We start from the raw sequence: 21,123 nt of genomic DNA, 5'->3' as shown, positions 1-21,123 counted from the left end.
TCACGTTCACAATAATTTTAGCTCAAATTCCATCCTACAGAATTGATTGAAATTGAAATTAGTGATGATTATGATATTTATAATGAAGCATTTACCAATAATTTCATGGTCACATTAGATTGCAGTTTGAACAGAATTGTGTCTTTGTTCAGCCTGCCTGATTTAAATCGCTGAGAACTGCAACCATGATCACATGTAACAAATTGTACTCACTAATACAGCAGTCAGCGCAAGTGTCTTTGACAAGAATAGGTGATGGCTGCAGCCATCATTCAATATTAAACCTAGCAGTTACTGGTATGGTTTTACCTGCAAACACAATATCTTTTTGTTGCACATTTCAGTGATTTATTAGTTGCACTAATTTGCTTCAAGATCATATTGTGCTACTGAAGGCTCTGCTGAGGAAAGATTGAGCACAAACAGTAAAGTAAACCCTGCAGCTGCCTATGAAGCAATATGCTACACAAGCAATGTGCAGTTAAAGCATACTGCATTGGAAGCAACATGCTGCAACAGCAGGCAACACAAGCTGAATTATTTTATCCAATTCAGTCAGCGTGAAAGTACTATTGTCAAAGCTGTGGTAATCTTAGAGATGTCGGACTTTTCCTTTCCTGAATATTCTAGTACGACAATTGATCAAAGCCTTCTCCCTTGGAAAGAACTAGCTGCCCTTGTCCCTTGTCATGGATGTTGAATATGATATCATTGATGGTTGGGTATGGAGTGGCTTCCTTCCTGGGACCAGAAACTTGGGCCTGCAGCCTCCCCTGGCATTAGTGGTGTGACATTGACCTGAGCCCTGTCCAAACTGGCTTCCTTCCTGGGACCAGAAACTTGGGCCTGCAGCCTCCCCTGGCATTAGTGGTGTGACGTTGACCTGAGCCCTGTCCAAACTGACTTCCTTCGTGTGACCAGATACTTAGGGTTTATGGTTTCCCCTGGCATTTCGGGCAGTGGCAGATGGTGTAATAGAGACAAGAGCCCTGTCTGATGTGCCTGATATTGCCCGGATATTGAGTACCTTCCTTCCTGTGACTAGTTTCTTGGGGATATGGTCTCCCCTGACATTTCGATCAGTGTGAGATGGTAGGATAGTGACTCCTTTCCCTTCTGCGATCAGTTACTGGGGGTTGATGGTCCCCTTGCATTCCGGGCAGCGTCAGGTGGCATGACAGCGACTGTCACCCTGTCCAATATTGCCTGACAAAACCTTATCCACTGGCTAGCTTGCAATGATGGAGGAAGTGACGGAAAGAACATGACCTGCCGTGGGTCCTGGCACATTGGTACAACCACCTGCAGCTTCCCTTGGGGGGTCCCGATTCTGCCAGTGCCAGCTGCCATGTTGGGTATCTGATGTTGTCAGGCATTGTCCGGTTGACATGCTCATCATGAATGAGGTTCTCACAACATGCCTTGAGGAGCCATATATCCTAGCGGTTAACACTGCTGGCTACCACACTATATGGCACGGGTTCGATTATTGGGAGAACCCAGTATTGTATTTCTCAATAACCCGGCTTAGCTGTCAAGGAAATGAAATTCCTTGCTCTTCACAGAAGAACTCCACGCCTTGTGTCTTTAGAATTCAACTATAGCATGGTCCCCAAGTCATTCCATAACAGTGTCACAATTCTCTGAGGTACTTCCAGTGATCAGGCTCTCGGGAGCTTAGGAACCTTGGTAAGGTTGCTTTTGTGTTGTATTCTTGACAAATAATCTGTTGTTTAAGTGTTGTGATATTACGGTTCACCATCATTTTCATCTTAAAGAATTATCGACTGGCATCGATTTACTGATAATTATAACCTAACAGTAGGCATACATGTTTTAAATACCTACACTTAACCCAAAGTTTAACCAAAACAACCAATGATATCTTCAGGCGTATATTGAATTGTATATTGTATGATAATATTGCATACCAATGTTCCAGACGAACAAAAATCAATCCATTGTAGCTTCAGGCATTTCCCTATTTGAACAGAAAACCAGGGTTTTTGAATCGATTAAAAAAAGACACAAAATTTGAATATTGTGCCTTGAATCAATTTATAATGAGTACCATGTCATGCTTTGAGTGTTTTATTTTTCATGGAGAAAACTTTTAAAACTGATGTAGACAGTATGATATTGCGAAAGGCATTTCTGATATTGAAGTCTCGATAGTTTCCTCCTAGTCTCAAATGCCTCAGGAAGTTGCTATTGGATTAGGAATGCTAACATCAAACTACATGGCAGGTGACATGCCCAACACTTCTGTGTGAGAACCAACTTCCATGACAATCCCTCTGGGCCAATTTTTCACCTGAGAATCTAAGTTTAATGAAATACTGACCATCCAAATCTCAAGCCACAAAAAATGGAATTGAAAACTCTGTTTAGCTGAACATGACAAAACCTAAGTTGACCCTGAGAACTGACTTTCATGACAATCCCTCTGGGCCAATATTTCACCAGGGATTCCAAGTTTGGTGAATTATTCACCAAAGTGACAGCCTTTCAGTCTTAGCAGTAATCAAATTATTTCAGCCGAAGATAGTGAGATTTTTCTGTACAATGTTTGTACCTCTTTAAGTTGCTACGAAAGGTTTTAGCTGTGATTTGATAATGATGACACTTCTGGACAACTACACACTCGGGAGCTGAGACAATGGTTAACTGATGAGAGTAGCATAAAATATCACTATCTAGTTGTCGTTAGAGCAGTCAACTTGGATAAGATAAGGGCTCAAGCTAGGCAGTCGGCCAGTGATGGATTGGAGATGAGAAATTCATGGAGTAAGGCCTGAATAACATTGAGGGCGTTATTAGGAGCCACCAGCATTAGAATGTCAACACCATAAGCAATTTTGCCTCATTGAATCAAGACATTTCATATTTTATAATAACCTTTAGTGTTTCTGAGTAAAAGCATCAAGTTTGCACTGCACTTAGAGACTCAAAGCCAAAATGTTTAGTTTCCACTATACTCCATTGCTGAGATGAAGGCTGAGATGAAGGCACTCCATTAGTGTGGAGAGTCTAGAAGCTGTTTAATTGAAGACTTGAGAGATCTCCAAGTTGACATCTCGGCAGTATGTATGTGTAAGATGCCTGATTGGAGCTGTTAGGGCAACATCAACATCTGGGGGGAGGCAGGGAAGAGGCCCCCGGGTACGGGGACAAAATGGAGATGTAGTACTCTTTTGCTGAGAATAAAATTAATTTGGTAGGTAATGAATGACCTTGCTTTTACCAATTGATAGTTTCACAGATCTGTCCCAGCGTGTAACTAGATCAGTTAGCATCATTGACTTAATGTATAAAGCCACTAATGGTACCAAATCAGGATCATAGTAACTATTTACCTCAGCTACATATAGTCCGTAGCATGAAACAACGATGACAATTTCTGCCCATTTTTGGGTATGCGCTGAATTGAAGTAGACAAGTTGGATAAAAATTCATGTTGAAGCTTGAGAAATGGAGGTTGAATTCCAGATGTGGTTCCACTTGTTATGCTCCCGACAACAGTGTATTTTGGTGAGAAAACTTATTACGGGCAACACGCTGCTCAACTTCTCCTGAATTTCACTTTATATGCTAAATCTGACTCAGTTATAAAATTATTTAAAAGACTTATTTCGTACAGTGATGTTTTTCGACTATTCATTCCTGCACCCGAGAAATGTCATTACGAGTTGATATGTGGGTGGAATCAAGTCTCAGGTTATTTACACTAGCTTAAAGCGTGATATTTGACAAGCCAGGCAATAGGTGTATGTACTATAATCATTATCGCTGAGGTAACAATACCAGATGATCTCCCAACTGACATGGATGCTGGCGTTGACAAAGCGCTGATACAACATTGGTTCGGGTGATGTGGCGGCGTATGCCAATTAGGCTGATTTGTCTGAGGAAAAGATTCGGTGGTGCCATGACACTACTACATGTAGTTCCAGCCACATTTATTGCTTTCCCAATAAGATTGAGTCAATAAGGAAATTGTCAGACCAGGTTTCAGGTCTAAACAGCTACATCTCACTGTTTTGTCTCTTGGCTACTGGTGATTACAATGGCCCAGCCATTTCCTCAAAAATGGGTCCGCATACGTTCCCCCCTCTGCTGGTCAGAAAAGGAATAATAACTGCACTATGGTATTGTGTATAAGTGCATTTCTATTTTCCTGAGCCACCAGTAAATGTGAATGGTGTACATGTATCTCTTTGATAAGACCTTTTGGTAAATCTGGGCTGCAGGCTCATGGCTCAGTTATTTTGCAACTAACGGCACTATATCTTTTGAAGAATGCTGTTGCTATAGCCATACAGATCGAGGGTCTACCCTGCCTCCAGATACAATTGTAGTTCACTAGATCATAGCTCATTTCTTGGTGATTCTGTGCCAATTGCACTCAAAATTTGTTTCCAGCTTCAGTAATGTTTGTGATGGTAACTAGGGCAATTAGAGGAGCAGACAGCACTGGAAACTGCCAGAGGGCAATGCTAATTTTTGATTTCCACCATTGAATATTGCCACCGCCAGCTAAATTGACTTCATTTCTGCAAATGTCGTGGTTTTAATTAGCGAGGCTTTTGTGACAATGACATATGCCAGAGGGCGTGAAGTCAAGATGATGTTAACAAGTTGTGAAGAAATTAGAAAGTTATGGAAATTGTGAAATAGTATGAAAACATCATACTTGGTAACCTAAGGGCTAAAGTTGCTATATCAATTTAGTTACAATGCTACTGAATTAACTGCCATTAGTAATGAGTTGGCTATTTTGGGGATATCATTTCTTAATCAATATCCAAAGTTTATAAAAGAAGCAGCAACTGTAAACGAATTTTAAAAATAGAATAGAATTTTTTTTCTTCATGTGATGCAATTATGTGATGCTATCCATTAAAGGTAAAACTTATACAACTCATTAAGCAACAAGCTTGGGAGTTCCTAATGGACTTGAGAAACTAGGAGTGCCTTCTTTTCCTTTTTCCAAAGTGTACAAGATGCATTTAGTTCCATTAAAAATATGCATTTCATACAACTCAGCTAACGATAATACTAGCTAGCATGGACGTCTCTAATGGAGACTTTCATGTCTTGTTTAAGAATAGCTGCGGTAAATGATTTGATGAATAGAATGGTACAGCAGTTAGTTCTATGGATGTAAGCTTCACATAAAAATAAAACGGCCAAGTTATCAGACTTTTCAGGTTGTGTGTTATTCAGTATAACATTTTGTATAGGGGGATCAGTTATGTCAAATTTGTTGTTGTATTGTGTTAAGATGGTTTTTCTGTTGTTCAATTTGCCAAATGGTATCTGTCATGTTATTTCATGATTTGAGGTTTATGATACCTAGATTGAAGTTTACAGATGACTTTCTTTATCATTTATTGGAAAGCATGTCAGAAATCGGCTTCACTCCTGATCGCCTCATCAAATATCGTTAGGTCATTTAAATTTGTAACCAGCATCTGTTATGTAAGATGCAAGGGGTGAGATGTATTATTGACTTTGATTAAAGGAATGTGGTAACTCTGGACAGTGATTATTGAAGCCACACCCTTTCAAGCCGAATATCAAAAGACTTTTGGAATGATGACATATCCATAAACACCTTCCTGTCATTTCTATGATGATCTGTCACCCTGATCAGTCGGTGTTAAATTATGAGCTACCATTGGGTATTGACCATTCTCACATTATCCACTGCCCTTCCTCCGTTACCTGTCATTATCATGTCATTAATATGTCATTATTGTGTCATTACCTATGATTTTCATGATGATCTGACACCCGAATCAATCAGTGTTGAAATATGAGCTACCATTGTGTATTGACCCTCCTTCCATTAGCAGCTGCTCTTCCTTCAAGCCACTGCTATGGATTTCCTTTTTGTCCGGGTCTGACCATCTGCTGGATTTCATACCTCACAGTCCAATGGTATTGTCCTCAGGATAGGTCATTCTTGCACGCATCTGATTTCTAACACTTAGAAAAGAATATGAAAAGTTGCGTTCTCTCCAGAAAAGAGCTGAGAGCAAATGGAAGGCATGGCGAATAGAAAAAGTAGTATATTTGGTGAGGGAAATAAGATATAATATCAACAAACTTAGCTAAAGTTAACTTTCTCCAGACTGTATCAATTAAAGCATCTTATACAGAATGGTATCCTCACTTCCTCAGCATGGCGACTGTTAGTACAACAAGATGACTGAGCAATAACATATCTAGTCAGCAAATCTCCTTTGAAAACAGTTTCTTTCCATTCCACTAATTGTGCCTTGTGGGCATGTTCCTCCGACTCAAAGGAGAGACAAGCGTAGCAGAGCTTTCTAAACAAGTGTAAATACTATCTCTCTTGTGGTTGGTTCATTGCTATGGGAATGTGGCAAATTGCTAATGGGGTGAACAGGATTTGGGTTGGATGCTATTATCTTTCAGAGATTTATCAGAGAAGAAGTTGACAACAAACCTTGGTGAAGTTATAGTAATAAGGTAGTGTAATATGTTGCTCTTGAAGGCAATGTGTGTTAAGCTCATTAGATGGCTTTTTTTATTATGTTGGTTATTTTCTCATACTTGTCGAGGTAAAAGACATTGAGTTTATTTCTATAGTTTCGTATTTATTTGCATATATTCTGAACCATCACAAATGTCACCCGTTCTAGCAAAACAAATCGCATGTCGCACATAAGATGAGCCTAGATGACACCAGGAGATGTCGTCAGATTTCACAAAAGGCAGACAATAGTGAAATGAACAAACAGTCCGTCTCAACCTGCCAAGCTCAGAGCGACATGCAACTGGTTTTGCTAAAACAGGTCACAAATGATCAAAGCCCCTTTTTGGATTTTGTCACCGATGATGTTATGTAGGACTAGGCCTATGGGGTTCATCTGCCATCTTGATACATTTGAACCCACTGCCTATTGTGTGGGCCCTAATGCCCATTGGGCCTACATAGGCCTGTAGGTTTTTCGTTCAGTCCCTTTCCTATTGAGAATATTCCATGCTGTTAACATCTTGGGGAGCTTGCACATATGTGCTTGGCTCCAGTCTACTTTAGAACTTCCTCCTGTTTCAAGAAACTCTCACAACTGCCAGACTTTATCCTTTTTGAAAACCTGTCCATATTTATGTCATTTAATGCATATATATATATATTTTAAAACCTTTCTTCATCATTTTACTTCACAACACCCAGGGCATAACAGATGACTCCTTTCCTCGTCTTGGTTGTTCCATCACGTCTACTATTTATCGAGCAGTTAACCTTTCTATTATTGTTGAAATTTTTCTTCCAGTTGGATGAAATGATGGAAAATGTTTGCTTGCAAGTTTACAGGCTTGTTTTCTTTGGTTACTTCCTGTGCATCTTGGTTGTTAGCTTGGTGAAGGAATTGTTCTTGCCTTCCAAGCTATCTGATGGATAAATATTTACACTTGAAAAAATCTAAATGCGCAGCTATAGTTCACAAGGGATCCTTCCTTTTCTTTGTTACCATCTTTCTAGGGATTTGCTTGTTATCCAGATAAGGGAGAAAAAGAAAGGGAAAAAAAGTGAAAAAAATATTTGGACTTAGAAATTTTTTCATCATTCAGTCACTTCAAAATTTTGAAAAATTTTCAAAGTCCAAAATGTTTTGGGACTGATGATGTTGCTTCATTTTGAGCAGAAAAAAGTGAAAAAATAAAGAGAGAGGAAACCATGCGGGACGGGCGATTCCTGGTCGTCATAGTGGGGTGGTTGCATTACCAGGTTGGTCGCCGACCGGGTTCCACTGTACATACTGAATATGAATTACACTGATGCTGTATAGACTATACGCCTGAACAAACTTTCCAGATATCTCAGCGATCAAGTTTAAATCCATACTTGCAGCGATGAACATACACCCATAACAAGGCGCACCTACAAACCACAGACAAGATAAAAAGGTTGGTTATTTGCTGCATGGACTATCCCTGGTCATTGATATCTCAAGTGCCTTTGATACGAATAGCCGTGGTTAATTCATATTGGGCAGGTTTGGTTGGGAGTCCTATAATCATAAGGCATGACGGGGAGTCCACTAATTATGAGTTGCACGGCTGATTCTGAATAACAATATCTCTGTCTGACACATACGATCGATAAAAAAAGAGTAAATATTATGACGGTTTACTTTCAGTCAGTCACGATCTCTCCATTATTATCCAATTATCATTTCGTTCTTTGTGTAAAGCATCAATCGATCACAGAAGGGAATAAAACCATATCCAATTCATCTCTCCTGTATGTATTTCACTGCTCAGTTCTCTCTCAAAGGTCTTTGTATTTACATGAGTTGGGAATGATACTCTGTCAATTTGGATATTTATCGAGTGTGTGGAGAAGAAAGACAAGTTGTGACCAATACCTTTGACATTAAATTGAAGGATTTAAAGAGAACTATCGGATTTTTTTCTGTCGTTAAGGGTTTTCTGACCAGCGGCCATAATAGGGCCGTTTAGACGACAGGCGAAAAGACCGCATTCGGATCGAATCTGGATGAATCCGGATTAAAACCACCCAAGGCGATGGTACCTTTTTAGTCCGGATGCAACCACATTGATCCGGATCTTTTTGCGTTTACACGACGAAAAATTAATCCGGATTCGGGACGCATCCGGATTTTTTCGCGTCGTCTAAACGGCCCTATTGATACCAATTGGCTCAGACAAAGTATGAGGAATATTGCCTATGATTTCTCTGTCTGGCATTGTCTTTTGCAAGCCAATTCCCCTATGCACAAAAGCGATGCAGAGAGAATGTATATGTACACATTATAGGGGCAAATGATGTATTTGGAGAATTCTGCATATCCTAAAGTCTTGGAGGATATCCAGTACCTTTCAAACCAAACATATAGCCCCAAAACATATAGGGGCATTCGTGTGCAAAAACAATGCAAGTGAAATAAATTGTTATAGCAACCTCAGTTTCCTTTTGTTTGTCCTCTTCGTCTTTCAGTAATGTTACTTATTTGTCATCAGAAAAGGTCAACTGCTTCTTGAGGCTCTCAGTCACATTCTGTCGGGCCATTTAGTTGCCTTTTGTCAAGGTAACGGGAAAGGATCACTTTGTACTTTAGCTTGTACTTAATCGGTGAAGACATGATCCTACTAATTGAAAGTAATGCTCCACTTTGATAAATTTGTTGTCCATTTATGCTTTAGAAGGTAAATGAGTTAGGATAAGAATGTTGCGATAGATACATTTAATTTACCTTTCAATTTCTTAAATTGGGAGTACTGACACAAGATCAAGGTCACTTATGCTCTTCCTGTCTGGCAGATGTATTCTACAAAGATATTTCATGAAAAAAAATTGTCTAAGGGAATAGCCCTGTACTATTCCCAGGGATTGCTTGCCACCATGCTTTGATCAATATGATTTCTGATATGCTTGTTTCTAAGACTGTAATCACAAACTGTTGTCTTAAAAACCCTATCATTGTATTACACAATGATTTTTCTAAGGTTATTCAATGTTTGCTGAAAAAAGTGTTGTCATCTGATTTTGTCGGCACTTTTTCATACGACACCTTTTCTGTCAGGAGGCCCTGCAGAGTGCAGATCTTGGCTTTCAAAGGCAGTTTTCTCACAAAAACAATCACCAGCAAAAAAGCAGTCCTAAAACAACGCACTAATCCTTGGGTGTGATCCCTGTTTGTTATGTAACCTGATTAGGTCAATGCTCATCGACGATATACTCACTCCATATAGTAAGCATCTAAGTATTTCAAAGGAATTTTCTAAAAATGTGTCGCTATGTCCATCCAGCTTAAAAGACATCTGCATCAGCATTTCAGGTGACAAATCATTGTCACCTATTTTAGCACCAGCACATCAAAAGGCTCTGCCAGAATAATTCGACAACATGCTTGATATAGTATCTCTCCTGAAACAATGCCACTACCCTGGGATAACCTTTCTTTGTTTACTTGATCTTGTCTGTCTGAGGCCAATAAACTTCTCTTTTCTGCAGATTCAGGGTAACTTTAGACATAAGTCCCTCCCATCCTTTTTCAATAGGGTGACCAATTTTCAGTGTTTACATGTACTTCGGTAATGTTACCTCAGCTAAAATGCTCAAGTTTTTGGAAATTATTTTAGCTTTTTATTTCCCGGCCCTTGTAACATAATCATTACAATCATTGTCTTACTTTGTGAAGAGCATAGTTTGTAAAATGTTGCGTTGTGGGATGTTTAAACTGCTTACTAGGATGGCCTCATCTAATTGATGGAATGAACGATATATGACGCCGGGAATGTGATAAAATCATGCTAAGTCATCGCCAAAAGTTTTCCAATTTGAGAGAGCAGAAGTGGGAGATAAAGCGGGACTGACTCTAAAGAGATCTTTTGAATCAGAAAGATGCACCTTTTGAACTATTTACATGTAATGAATATCCCTCAAACTTCAAACAGTTTCAAAATCATTACAATCATTGTCTTACTTTGTGAAGAGCATAGTTTGTAAAATGTTGCGTTGTGGGATGTTTAAACTGCTTACTAGGATGGCCTCATCTAATTGATGGAATGAACGATATATGACGCCGGGAATGTGATAAAATCATGCTAAGCCATCGCCAAAAGTTTTCCAATTTGAGAGAGCAGAAGTGGGAGATAAAGCGGGACTGACTCTAAAGAGATCTTTTGAATCAGAAAGATGCACCTTTTGAACTATTTACATGTAATGAATATCCCTCAAACTTCAAACAGTTTCAAACGTTTTTCCACCTTTGATGTGGACTTCCCAGCTTCATTTCATCGGCTTATTCTCTTTTTCATTAGTGTTTTTACATAAAGTTTGTGATACTTTTGAAGAAAGCTCATACTTAACTCATATTTTCACCTTCAACCTTATAAAGCTTATTCCTTCTTATGAAGTCTCCTTTCTAAGACAGATTTTATCTATTTTTTGCGGCATACTTTGAATCCAAGTGAAAATAAGTGAGAAAAAAAAACAACCGTTGGGGGTTTAACGACCAAACAGGTCTATGGCATTTCCCACAGCTTTGTCTCCAGTGATTTTGACTCAACCAAAAGTCTTGTCTTCTTTTCGTCAGGGGCAATCCTGCAGAATAAGTCCAGGCATTTGGTCGCCTAGTCCGCCTTGGCAGGAAGCAGTTGGATGGAGACCGAGTCTCTGCAGGTGCGGGTTAGTTAGCAAAGATGCGGCCCGATGTCGAACCCACAACCTTTTGATGCCGATGCTCTTCAGCTACACTGCCTACAATTGCCACATGTTATTACCAAGAGCCCGTTCTGAAGCAATCAGCTGTAATCTGTCTCCTGCATTTGAAAAAGATACTCCAAATTCCAAATTACTGTAATAAGCCATGTCTCATTCCATTTCTAAGGTTTTTATGTGTCATATGAAAAACTGCTTCCTTAATCAGGACGTCTCTGTCCTTTTCTCTCCAACGCCTGATCAATCAATAAACATGATAAAAGACCCAGAACATGAATGTTGCAACATCAAAGCTAAACCCGACGACATATTACATGATTTTTTCCCCTTGATTACCAGCTGCAGAGTTCCTTCTAGTCGGCAGGCGGATAATGTTTTGATGTATCTTGCCGACATATTATGTGATATCATTATTGGCTGGAGCAACTTTACAGTTGCAGTGCGCACCTCGGAGAGGTTGCTTCTGATACTGCTGGTCGCAGTAAGAGCTGGAATGCCACCCATTGCATAATATAACTGCTCAGGGGGGTTACTTTTATGGCTCAAGGTTGCAGTATTAAGCCAGTTTGTGGTGACAGAAAAAGCTTGGAGGAACATGTAGAGACAATCCCATTATGAGCAATTTGTAAGATATATAGATCCATCTGTCTGATGTTTCTCGTGAATCATTTCTTTCACCTTGTGGCAGAAACTTAAGATGGGCATTCTGACACATTGTGGCTTACAAAGGAACGCAAAGGAATTAAAAATAGCTGGCAATGAGAGCGCTCTGACCTCTGGTATTTATGAAAGTAGTCATTATATTTTGTATAGCACAAAAGCATCATCCCAACATGAAAAGTAATGACTAATGGTTTGCCATTGAATTAGATGCATTTGTATAAAAATGATGTTATAAATACTTCACACCTCAATGTAATTTGAGAATTTGTAACCTTATGACTGATTAAAGCTTCTCTTACTCATTCTGTCTGCAACTTACTACAAATACCATTAAGTTTGCCAAATTTGCATGCATGATAACTGCAATACAGCATTTTATATAACTGCATTTCTGTTTTCCTGAGCCCACCATTAAAAAAACGAACAGAATACCCCTTGTATCACATTTCCAGTTTCCTAATTATCATCTGCAATATTCCTTTCTCGAATTGGCAAATGTACCATCGTGATTGCAATTCAAGCGAGCGGATGGTCTTCTAAAGTTATTGGCCTTGGGGTGCTATCGCTTGCAGACTTTAACCTATTCCAAACCAATTTCATCTATTTGTTCATGTGACTGCTTTCTTGTTGAGGTTCATATTGTAATGTGTGGTTATCTCCATTAAGTATTCCTGCCTTTCTTGCTCTTCATGGTTAGTGGACCATCATGATTGCAACCCACTGAAGCAAGCACTCTTCAGTTGAGTATGACTTGCCTAGGGTTGCTATCTGTTGATGCAGTTGTCAACCTATTCTCTGCTCTCTCTGATAAGCTGGTGGGCTCTGTTGACAGTGAGGAAAGTGCACATTGCTTGGCATATCGAATTGACGATCGGAAAGGAATGAGTAGAATATGATAGAACATGAGAGAATCATACAGTCACTAAAATATTTTCCATTTCAAGGAAGGAATAGTGTGAGATAGTGACATGGTCTCTGTTGAGAGGGCGCCAGAGATATAAGTCAGGTGATAATAATGATAATGTCCGAATCTAGTGACTCTTTAGAAAACATCCCAGATTTCCTGAGATGTTTCCGCCCTTATGTTCCTGAAACAAAAGCCAGACCATCCCAACTAGAAGTTGTTCCTGTCTAATGATATCCGTTGCCAATGGTCAACACTGAAATGTACAAGTTCAGGATGTCTGAAGATTGTTCTCCTTGGACCAACATCCGCCACTGAGTTATGAGCCACGGTAATGTAATTAGACCTCAGGAAAAAGGTTGTTGACACTGAGTGACATTTTTGCTCGAAAGTCGTCCTTAGGCCCCAGTGTTGTTGCTGAAAAAAAACGTCTTCCAGAATGACTAAATGTGGTACTAATGAAAACTATAGCTCATTGCAAAGAAGATGCTTTTTATAACTAAATTTCCTTTGATATAGGAAAGTTGGTTATAAAGTGCATCCTTTTTGCAAAAAAAGCTGTAGTTTTCATTTCCTTTGATATACTCTTTGTCCACTAAAGATTTGATGACAAAAACCTTTAGGCTGCTGTACGTTTATTGTTACCGGTACAAATTCCTTGGCGTGTATTGCCAATCTCTTTTATCTGACCGCTATTTGTCTGGTTCGTGATGGACGAGATATGATGTTGACATTGTGTGTTGATATTTGTCATGTTGCTAAGAACATGAAAGAATTCTCTGATGCTGATGATATTGTTTTCAATGTGTCAACATGTCCTCGCAATGATCAAAAGGTAAGCCGCAGTAACACATTAACCATGTAATAACTCGTAATGTAATATATTGATGATAAAGGGCAGGTCTGTTTTCTGTGTGTCTATGCCCTCTTCGAAAGAAATTTAAAATGGCCCGAGGTCCAACGACCAAAGAACAACCTTTTTCGATAAAAATCAGGTTAAAATCATCCTCAAGGATTCAATTTAAGTTTTTACATGCTCTCTTTAGTTGCTATCCGCTAACCCTTTGTTATCCAATTCTGGGTGAAATTGCATGGAGTAAGGCGGCAATAGATGATTCCAAGGCCGCTCAACATGTTTCATTGCCATAGTGATTTGACCTGGGTGGCTGATTGGGACGCACAGTCCCACCAGTCTGACGTCACAGATTTAGCCTCCCCACCTGGCACCCACCCTGTGTTTGACACAACATCGTTCCTAATGTCATTTTGCCATTACACCCTGGGAATCATCTCTGGTGACATATTTACCATAACTCAGTTTATGGCATTAAAACGATGGGTCTATTTTCAATGTCTGCTTGCCGTTGCTTAATAGATCAGAAGGAAGTATTGCATCCAACTCTAGTACAAGCTCTATCCACTATTCCTTTGTACCAAATCGTTGTGAAATTGCAGATGGCCACGATTCAATTTCGCGCATTATCTCCTCACTTTCATGTGTAAGCTCGTGATAGTAAGAGTACCCTGCCGTGATTGATTTATAAGTAACACGAGTGGTGCTTACTTTGTTGGTTTGACTATGCTGTACATTGAGTACCAATGAGTACCAATGAGTACCCATTAGTAAGAGGTTTATTCATGTCAGTTGGAATCTGTTTAGTGGTTTTCATTGATAAATTATTGAGTGGCCATCTTCACTTTCTCTGTATGGGACGACAGAATACGGAAGTATCAGTTGACGGTGTTGCCGTCTGCTGGATTCCGTTTGCTGTCTGGGATGTTTTTTAATTTCAAGCAGCTGTTGGGTAGTTGTTTACAATACTCAACTCCTTTGAAGACTTTGAATCCGGGCTGCAGTCAGCAGAAGTTCATCCAACTTCTTCTTCTTCTGTGTTTGGAAAGGAGAAGTTTATTACAACTTCTGCCTTTTCAGCCCTTTCAATGTCCTCAAAGGAACATTACTTGTTATAGACAGGGCTAGTTAAGTAAATAATTGAATAATTTCGAGTCAAGCTTTTCTGAATGGTTAGCTCACCTCTTAGCAGAGGTGAGCTTATCCCATACCGTGGCGTCCGTCGTCCGTCGTCGTCGTCGTCGTCGTCGTCGTCGTCGTCGTCGTCGTCGTCGTCGTCGTCGTCGTCGTCGTCGTCCGTCGTCCGTTAGCAGGGCACGTTTCGTAACTGTTAGAGCAATTGAGTTGAAACTTGGTACACAAGTACCCTTATGTAATGACACCTGGGAGACCAAGTTTCGGTCCGATTCGTTTCATGGTTTGGCCACCAGGGGGACAAACGTTAAAAGTGAAAATATGCAATATCTCCCTTAATAGTAGTCGGGAAATTTTGAAAAAAATATGGTAGGTACTTCTAGCAAAGGTGCATCATATATCCTCCGGGTTTTTGATTTGACCTCCTTTTCAAGGTCACAGAGGTCAAATGGTGTAAATTAGCCGTTAGGATGTAACGATGGCACGTTTCTAAACTGCAATGACTATTGATACCAAATTTGGTACACATTTACCCCTTAGTCAGGTGATCTCAGGGACCAAAGTTTGGTCCAATATGATTCACCACTTGACCACCAGGGGGCAAAATCCAAAAACCTTAAAAATGTGATTATTCCTTAACTTCTTGCCCGATTGCCACCAATTTGATATCATGGGTACATCTAACCACCATACAGTATATGTCACACAGGTTTTTAATTTGACCTTCTTGTCAAGGTCACAGAGGTCAAATGGCGTAAATTCGCCGTCAGGCCGTAACTATGGCACGTTTCTTAACTGCAATGACTATTGATCACAAATTAAGTACACATGTACCCCTTGGTCAGGTGATCTCAGGTACCGAAGTTTGGTGCGATCTGATTTGCCGTTTGGCCTCCAGGGAGGGGGCCAAATCCTAAATTCTTCAAAATGCCATTATTCCTAGTAATGACTTGCCCGATTGGCACCAATTTTATATCATAGGTACATCTAATTCTAACAACCATTCAATGTGTCACCCGGGTCTTCTTTGATTTGACCTACTTTTCAAGGTCACAGAGGTCCAATGTACTGTAAATTGGCCATTTTGGGGAAATTGTAATTGCTTGGACCTACATCAAACCTAACACTACATGACACAAGACCATGCTCTTTGTCCATCTTTCCTCCACATGAGGTGAGCACAATGGCCCTGGCCATTTCATTTTTAATAAGATTTGGGGCCACCTTGGATTTTGCCTCAATCCAAGATGGCTACCAAAATCCAATATGGCTGTCAAATAGGCTAAAACAGATTTTTTGAAAGCTACACTAGAATGTACGAGTCACTGAAGCAAACTCTTTGAATTTAGTCCCTTGATCATCAATGATAGAATATATTGGATGTGGCATGGCGGTGCCAGAATATTTGGTAAGAAGAAGGAAAGTAATGAATAAGACCATATCTTAGTAAACTTAACCAAAATTCTCATATCTTTATTCCTTTAGAGCTCAAAGAGCAACATTCCCTAAGTTGGTTTCTTTGGGTTAAAGTTCTACATGTATATCACCAAAGCCTGGGAATACTTCACCGGGTTACATTGACTACTCTGTTGGATCAATAGCCCCTTTAAGTTTGCTTGCTTAGGTTTGGAAGATGAGTTGGTTGTCAATAAAGAAATTGACCCAGGCCATATTGACAAACGTGAGATGCTTCTAGCAAAGATTTGGAGGATAACAGATCAATGTATACTTAGGTTTGGTAAACATGGCCTTCTCAAGGATATACAAGGTGTCAAAAATACTCTTGATACTTTTGATGTTGAATAACGATGATAAGTGAAGTGGAGTTTCTTCAGTTGATTCATCAGTGCATACATTTAAGACAGTGATGTAGCTTTAAGGAGACCAAATTGAACATCCTGCAAAGAAATTGATGGCCATTCTTTAATGATGCTGCCTAATATTTTTATTGACCAGATGAAGACACAGCAATCATGCATTGATGACAAAGATTTCTTGTTTCACTCTTCAACCTTCCCATGTCCGCATTTGGAGTTTTTACACGACTGGAGTCTTTAAACCTGGAAGTGTGTTAAACAGAAAAGGCCAGACTCTTATTGACCTGTTGCAAAGCGTCTCCACTTTGGGTCATCCAAAGTCTGGACACGGGAAGTAATGTATTGTTTCCCAATATTCTTGGCATTGATTATCGTTAAGATCAGCCACACTGCAACCGGAGGTCTAAACGTGACGCGTGTTTGATGTTATATGTGGACAGTAGATTCAATAACAGCTTGTCTAAGATGGCCGGGGGGCCAGCTATCAGGAAATCCAACATTGCCCTCTACAGGATATCGTAAATCTCACAGTGCTGACACTTAGACGAGGATTCCAGAAGATCTTGAATCAGTGGGTAGAAATAACTTAGGGTTATAGTCTTCAGCACTATATTTGTGGATTGTGGGTTAAGAACATTCTCTATCCCAACCTTGTCATCCAAAATGTTTTATGAGGCAATATACCAACATCAATTTGTTATGGTGGACTGATCTTGCTGATTGTTTAATCTTATATATGAGGAACCTGCACTATGGCAGCTTTCTATATTGTGAGAGGCAAGCCAGCAGAAGATTGCTCTTTGCCAACAATATGGAATTAAGTAAGGGGAGAAATTTGTTGTAAGACTGCATTACTTGCTCTCTGAATTAGTCGATAGTGAATTTCTTCGTGATCTAAAGATGCTTGGCTTAATGCTTGATATCAGCTTTCATCTCAAAAAGATTGCCTTATATGACTTGTAGCTAAAAAAGCAACATCCTGCCATAGCCGGCTTGGTTGCGGAAATGATCGAAAGGCCTGCTATGGATGAAAAACGACAAACACTGTCGCCCTCTAACATAAGTTAACTTAACCTTAGGTAATAAATACTGGACAGTAGCAACGTTTTGCAATGCCATGGTTATTAGAAAGTCACTTCCAGATGACGATTCACATCATGAAATAAAGCGTACAACTGTGCGATTACACTGTTGGAATCTGATCTGGTTGAGATGATTAGTAATGCCAACATCGTTAATAACATACTGGGGAAAAGGTGACTAATAATGATATAGGAATATTGCTTTTATGTTCAATATCCATTCAAAGTTAAGAAGAACGTAAAGTATTTGTTCTTGTTTAGTTCATTCAGAATCAATGAAAACAAAAGCCAAACAGTTTGATGTCAGTTTCCTGATCTTTATTTTGATCTTCCTACATTTTTTGCTGATATCGCACTGTTACTATATCACAGTCCTTCTATTCAATTTCAAGATGTAGCTAAAACAGAAATGAAAGAGATTTCAAATTTCATGAATTAAGGAAATGATGCCAAACTGGAGGCATTGGTTGTCTGAGAGCGTTATATGCTGAAAACTGTGCTTATTTGTAATAAAGATTCTAAATCTTGATTCATTTTGATTTGTTTTGAATGCCCAGTTATTGACACTTGAACTGAAATGACTTGATTCTGACCAGTATTTTCTTCTTTCTATTTTTAGGTGTCGGGGATTGTCGGCCGAGCAGACGTCTTAGCCTGCATCTTCTTCCTTCTGTCTTTCATCTCATATGTTCAGTAAGTAGTCATTCCTTCATCTGGCTTTCAGATTTATATGTCCTGACGAAAATCTGGGGCATGATGTTGTGGCCCGTGGTTCGATGCTGTTGTCGGCATACAAGTATCCGTCTACTTTTTTTGAAGGCTTGGGCGTGACTATTGTCCCAGTTGATGCTTACCTATGTGTTGCCCTCAACTCCACATTTTGAAAGCTCTAACGGGCTATCATAGAATAATTGTGATTTGGTTTGCAAAGAAAGCAGAGCTGTGAACCGAATTTGGCGATCACCAAAGGAAACAAATACGATTCCATTTGCTGGGGGCGATTACTGTCCAGCATTCTAAAAATGCTGAACTAGTGATGAGAATTACAACACATGAAAATTTTTCTTCCACATCTTTTCATCTTTGGTTCCCAATCTATTTCCTTCTACACTGTAGCTCATAAACCAGATTCTTCATTAATATCATAACCCAGTAGAGATGCACAGAGCCATTGTCGCTGATTAATACGGAAGATAAAGTGGCAATCCTCTCATAGATACCCGAGGAAATAAAGTTTAATTAAATCGCATTACCATTGATCTCGTAATGAAAATGGCACTAGCTGTTGCTTGGCCGGAAATGAATTCTTACTATGAGCGCCTCTGATTTCTCCAGTTGTTGGTCGTTTGTTAGGCGATGATGTTGTGGAGATAGACACCTATATTCGTGATTGCTTCATTTGGTGTGTTGGGATGATTTAGCCATTTAGCGGATGAGAGTTGACCTCATGATCAAGAGGCTGTGGGTTTGACTCTTGGCTGAGTCACTGCCTGGTTCCCCTAAAGGTCAAGTTCAAGCGAGGGCCTTCTGGTTGCTCCTTGAAACCCCTGATTGATTTCCGTGGAGATCGGGGTAAAAATATGGTATCTCAAAAGCACTTGGAACAGGGAAATATGGAAAAGCGCTGTATAAAAACTCAATATTATTATCATACTTATCAAATGGACACCCTGAAAATAAACATTTGATAAATGTGTCGTGGTTTTCCTCGCTGGTAGTTGGTGGCTTGGTGATAAATATCGGCATTGTTGGGCGAAGCCAGTGATATGCTTCGTGGTCTAGCACATAGATGAAATGTATCTTGATTACAAGTTATACGAAGATTGAAAACATTGAAAATCCCTGAGCAAAATCAATCCTGTTTTCGCTCTTACAACAAATAAAGATCGCTGTATGTGACGATGTATACTTCAAATCACTTGCTGCTACCAGAGGAAATGAATTTAATTAAATCACGTTCTTTCGTTACGGTCGGTGAATAAAGCCATGCTGACTGGTGCTCACAGGAAATGAACAATGGTTTTCTATGTGATTACTCTCAACATCAAGTTGATGCGGTTTTGATTCGATTTTGTCGATTCGCAATCAGAAAATGGTTGATAATGAAAATGTTCAGGTTAAGATTTGTATTACAAGGTGGCGGTGATGGATTGGAAATATTTGATATACATCAGGGTTATTTTAGAATAAGCTGAAGAAGCTCTGTAAAGCTACCTAGATTGAGTCATAGCAAACGAACAGCTTCAGATTTCTCCTCTTTAAGGGAAGTGCAAAGAACTTGAAGAGATGTTTTGATTGAAGGCTTTGATTTTTTTTAACTGACCCTTTCTGTGTGTGTCTTTGTATGTTGTTGGGGCAAGGTCTGCTAATTCCAACTGCTAATATCACCCCTTATGAGGTGATACCCCATATCCACACTGTCATTCTTATTTATGTGTTATCCTTCCCAAATTATTCCCGAGAGAGTTGAACCAGACATTGGTCATATATTATGGAACAGAACCAGTGATGAAAATGACACTTGTCCAGTGATACCAGGCAGGCTAACTGATGCAACACTAGCTAACACCAATCGTTGTTACGCTAGTCTCGTTTGATTTAGATTATGTTTGCTGGCCTATTCTCTTGGGACCAAGCAACAGGGCTTGGCCAGTATGATATTACAATGAACAATAATACAGTTTCATATCTGATGCTGAGGTGAATAGCACTTTTCTTGCCATGTTTGTCTTTTTGATTTGTATTTTTCTCTGATGGACAAATATCGAAATTGGGCTGCATCAGGGGCTATTTGAAAGGGTGTGTTGAAACCAGTATTGCAGCTGTGATGTGGCCATCCCTGTATTGACTTAAACCAACTTTAGCTTAAAAAAATTTCTTCAATTCATGGCCGCAGGATAAAAATTTATGCTTCTTTTCTTCACCTTCCCTCGAGGAATCTCTACCTAATCATCTTATTTCATGATCCCTACTCACAGAATCCCTTTGGACCGTGACTTTTGCCACAAGATATAAAATCAAAATCAAATCACACTCGGAGGTGTTATTCATTATTTCCGTATGCCAAGAGTATTATGTATTAAAGATGATATACCATGAGGGGAAATCATGCGACTTTGAAGTTAGATATGGTGAAACATGTGCAAGTATGTATACTGCCAGCAAAACCTGCTTTTGTGAGTAATGGAATCAAATACAGTGGAACCCGGGTAACACGATCACTCATGGGATCGAGGTTTAATGGATGCGCTACCGGGGTGGTCGTGTTAGTGAAGTTGTTAAGTGAAGTTGACAATATGCATGATTAGGTTTTCCCACCAAAATTGTCGAATTCTGAAAAATTTTCAAAGTCAAAAAGTTTTGGGACTGATGATGTTGGTGATGTTGGTGCATTTTGAGCAGAAAAAAAACAGTGGAAAAAATATTTGGACTTAGAAAAATTTCCAATT

General features: G+C 39.4%; 1 protein-coding gene across 1 annotated transcript in view; it reads left to right on the top strand.

Annotated features, from left to right (window-relative positions):
- LOC135487476 (protein O-mannosyl-transferase TMTC1-like) overlaps positions 1-21,123 on the top strand; it is an 88,567-nt gene that overhangs the window by 48,339 nt on the left and 19,105 nt on the right. Inside the window, exon 3 of the mRNA XM_064771158.1 lies at positions 18,294-18,367. Within this exon, the coding sequence (XP_064627228.1) occupies positions 18,294-18,367 (74 nt within the window). The remainder of the gene's footprint in view (positions 1-18,293; positions 18,368-21,123) is intronic.

This window comes from Lineus longissimus, chromosome 5 (genome assembly GCF_910592395.1).
Source record: "Lineus longissimus chromosome 5, tnLinLong1.2, whole genome shotgun sequence".
Taxonomy (NCBI): Eukaryota; Metazoa; Nemertea; class Pilidiophora; order Heteronemertea; family Lineidae; genus Lineus; species Lineus longissimus.
The sequence above is the reverse complement of the archived record's forward strand: the minus strand, read 5'-3'. Positions and strand labels throughout refer to the sequence as shown.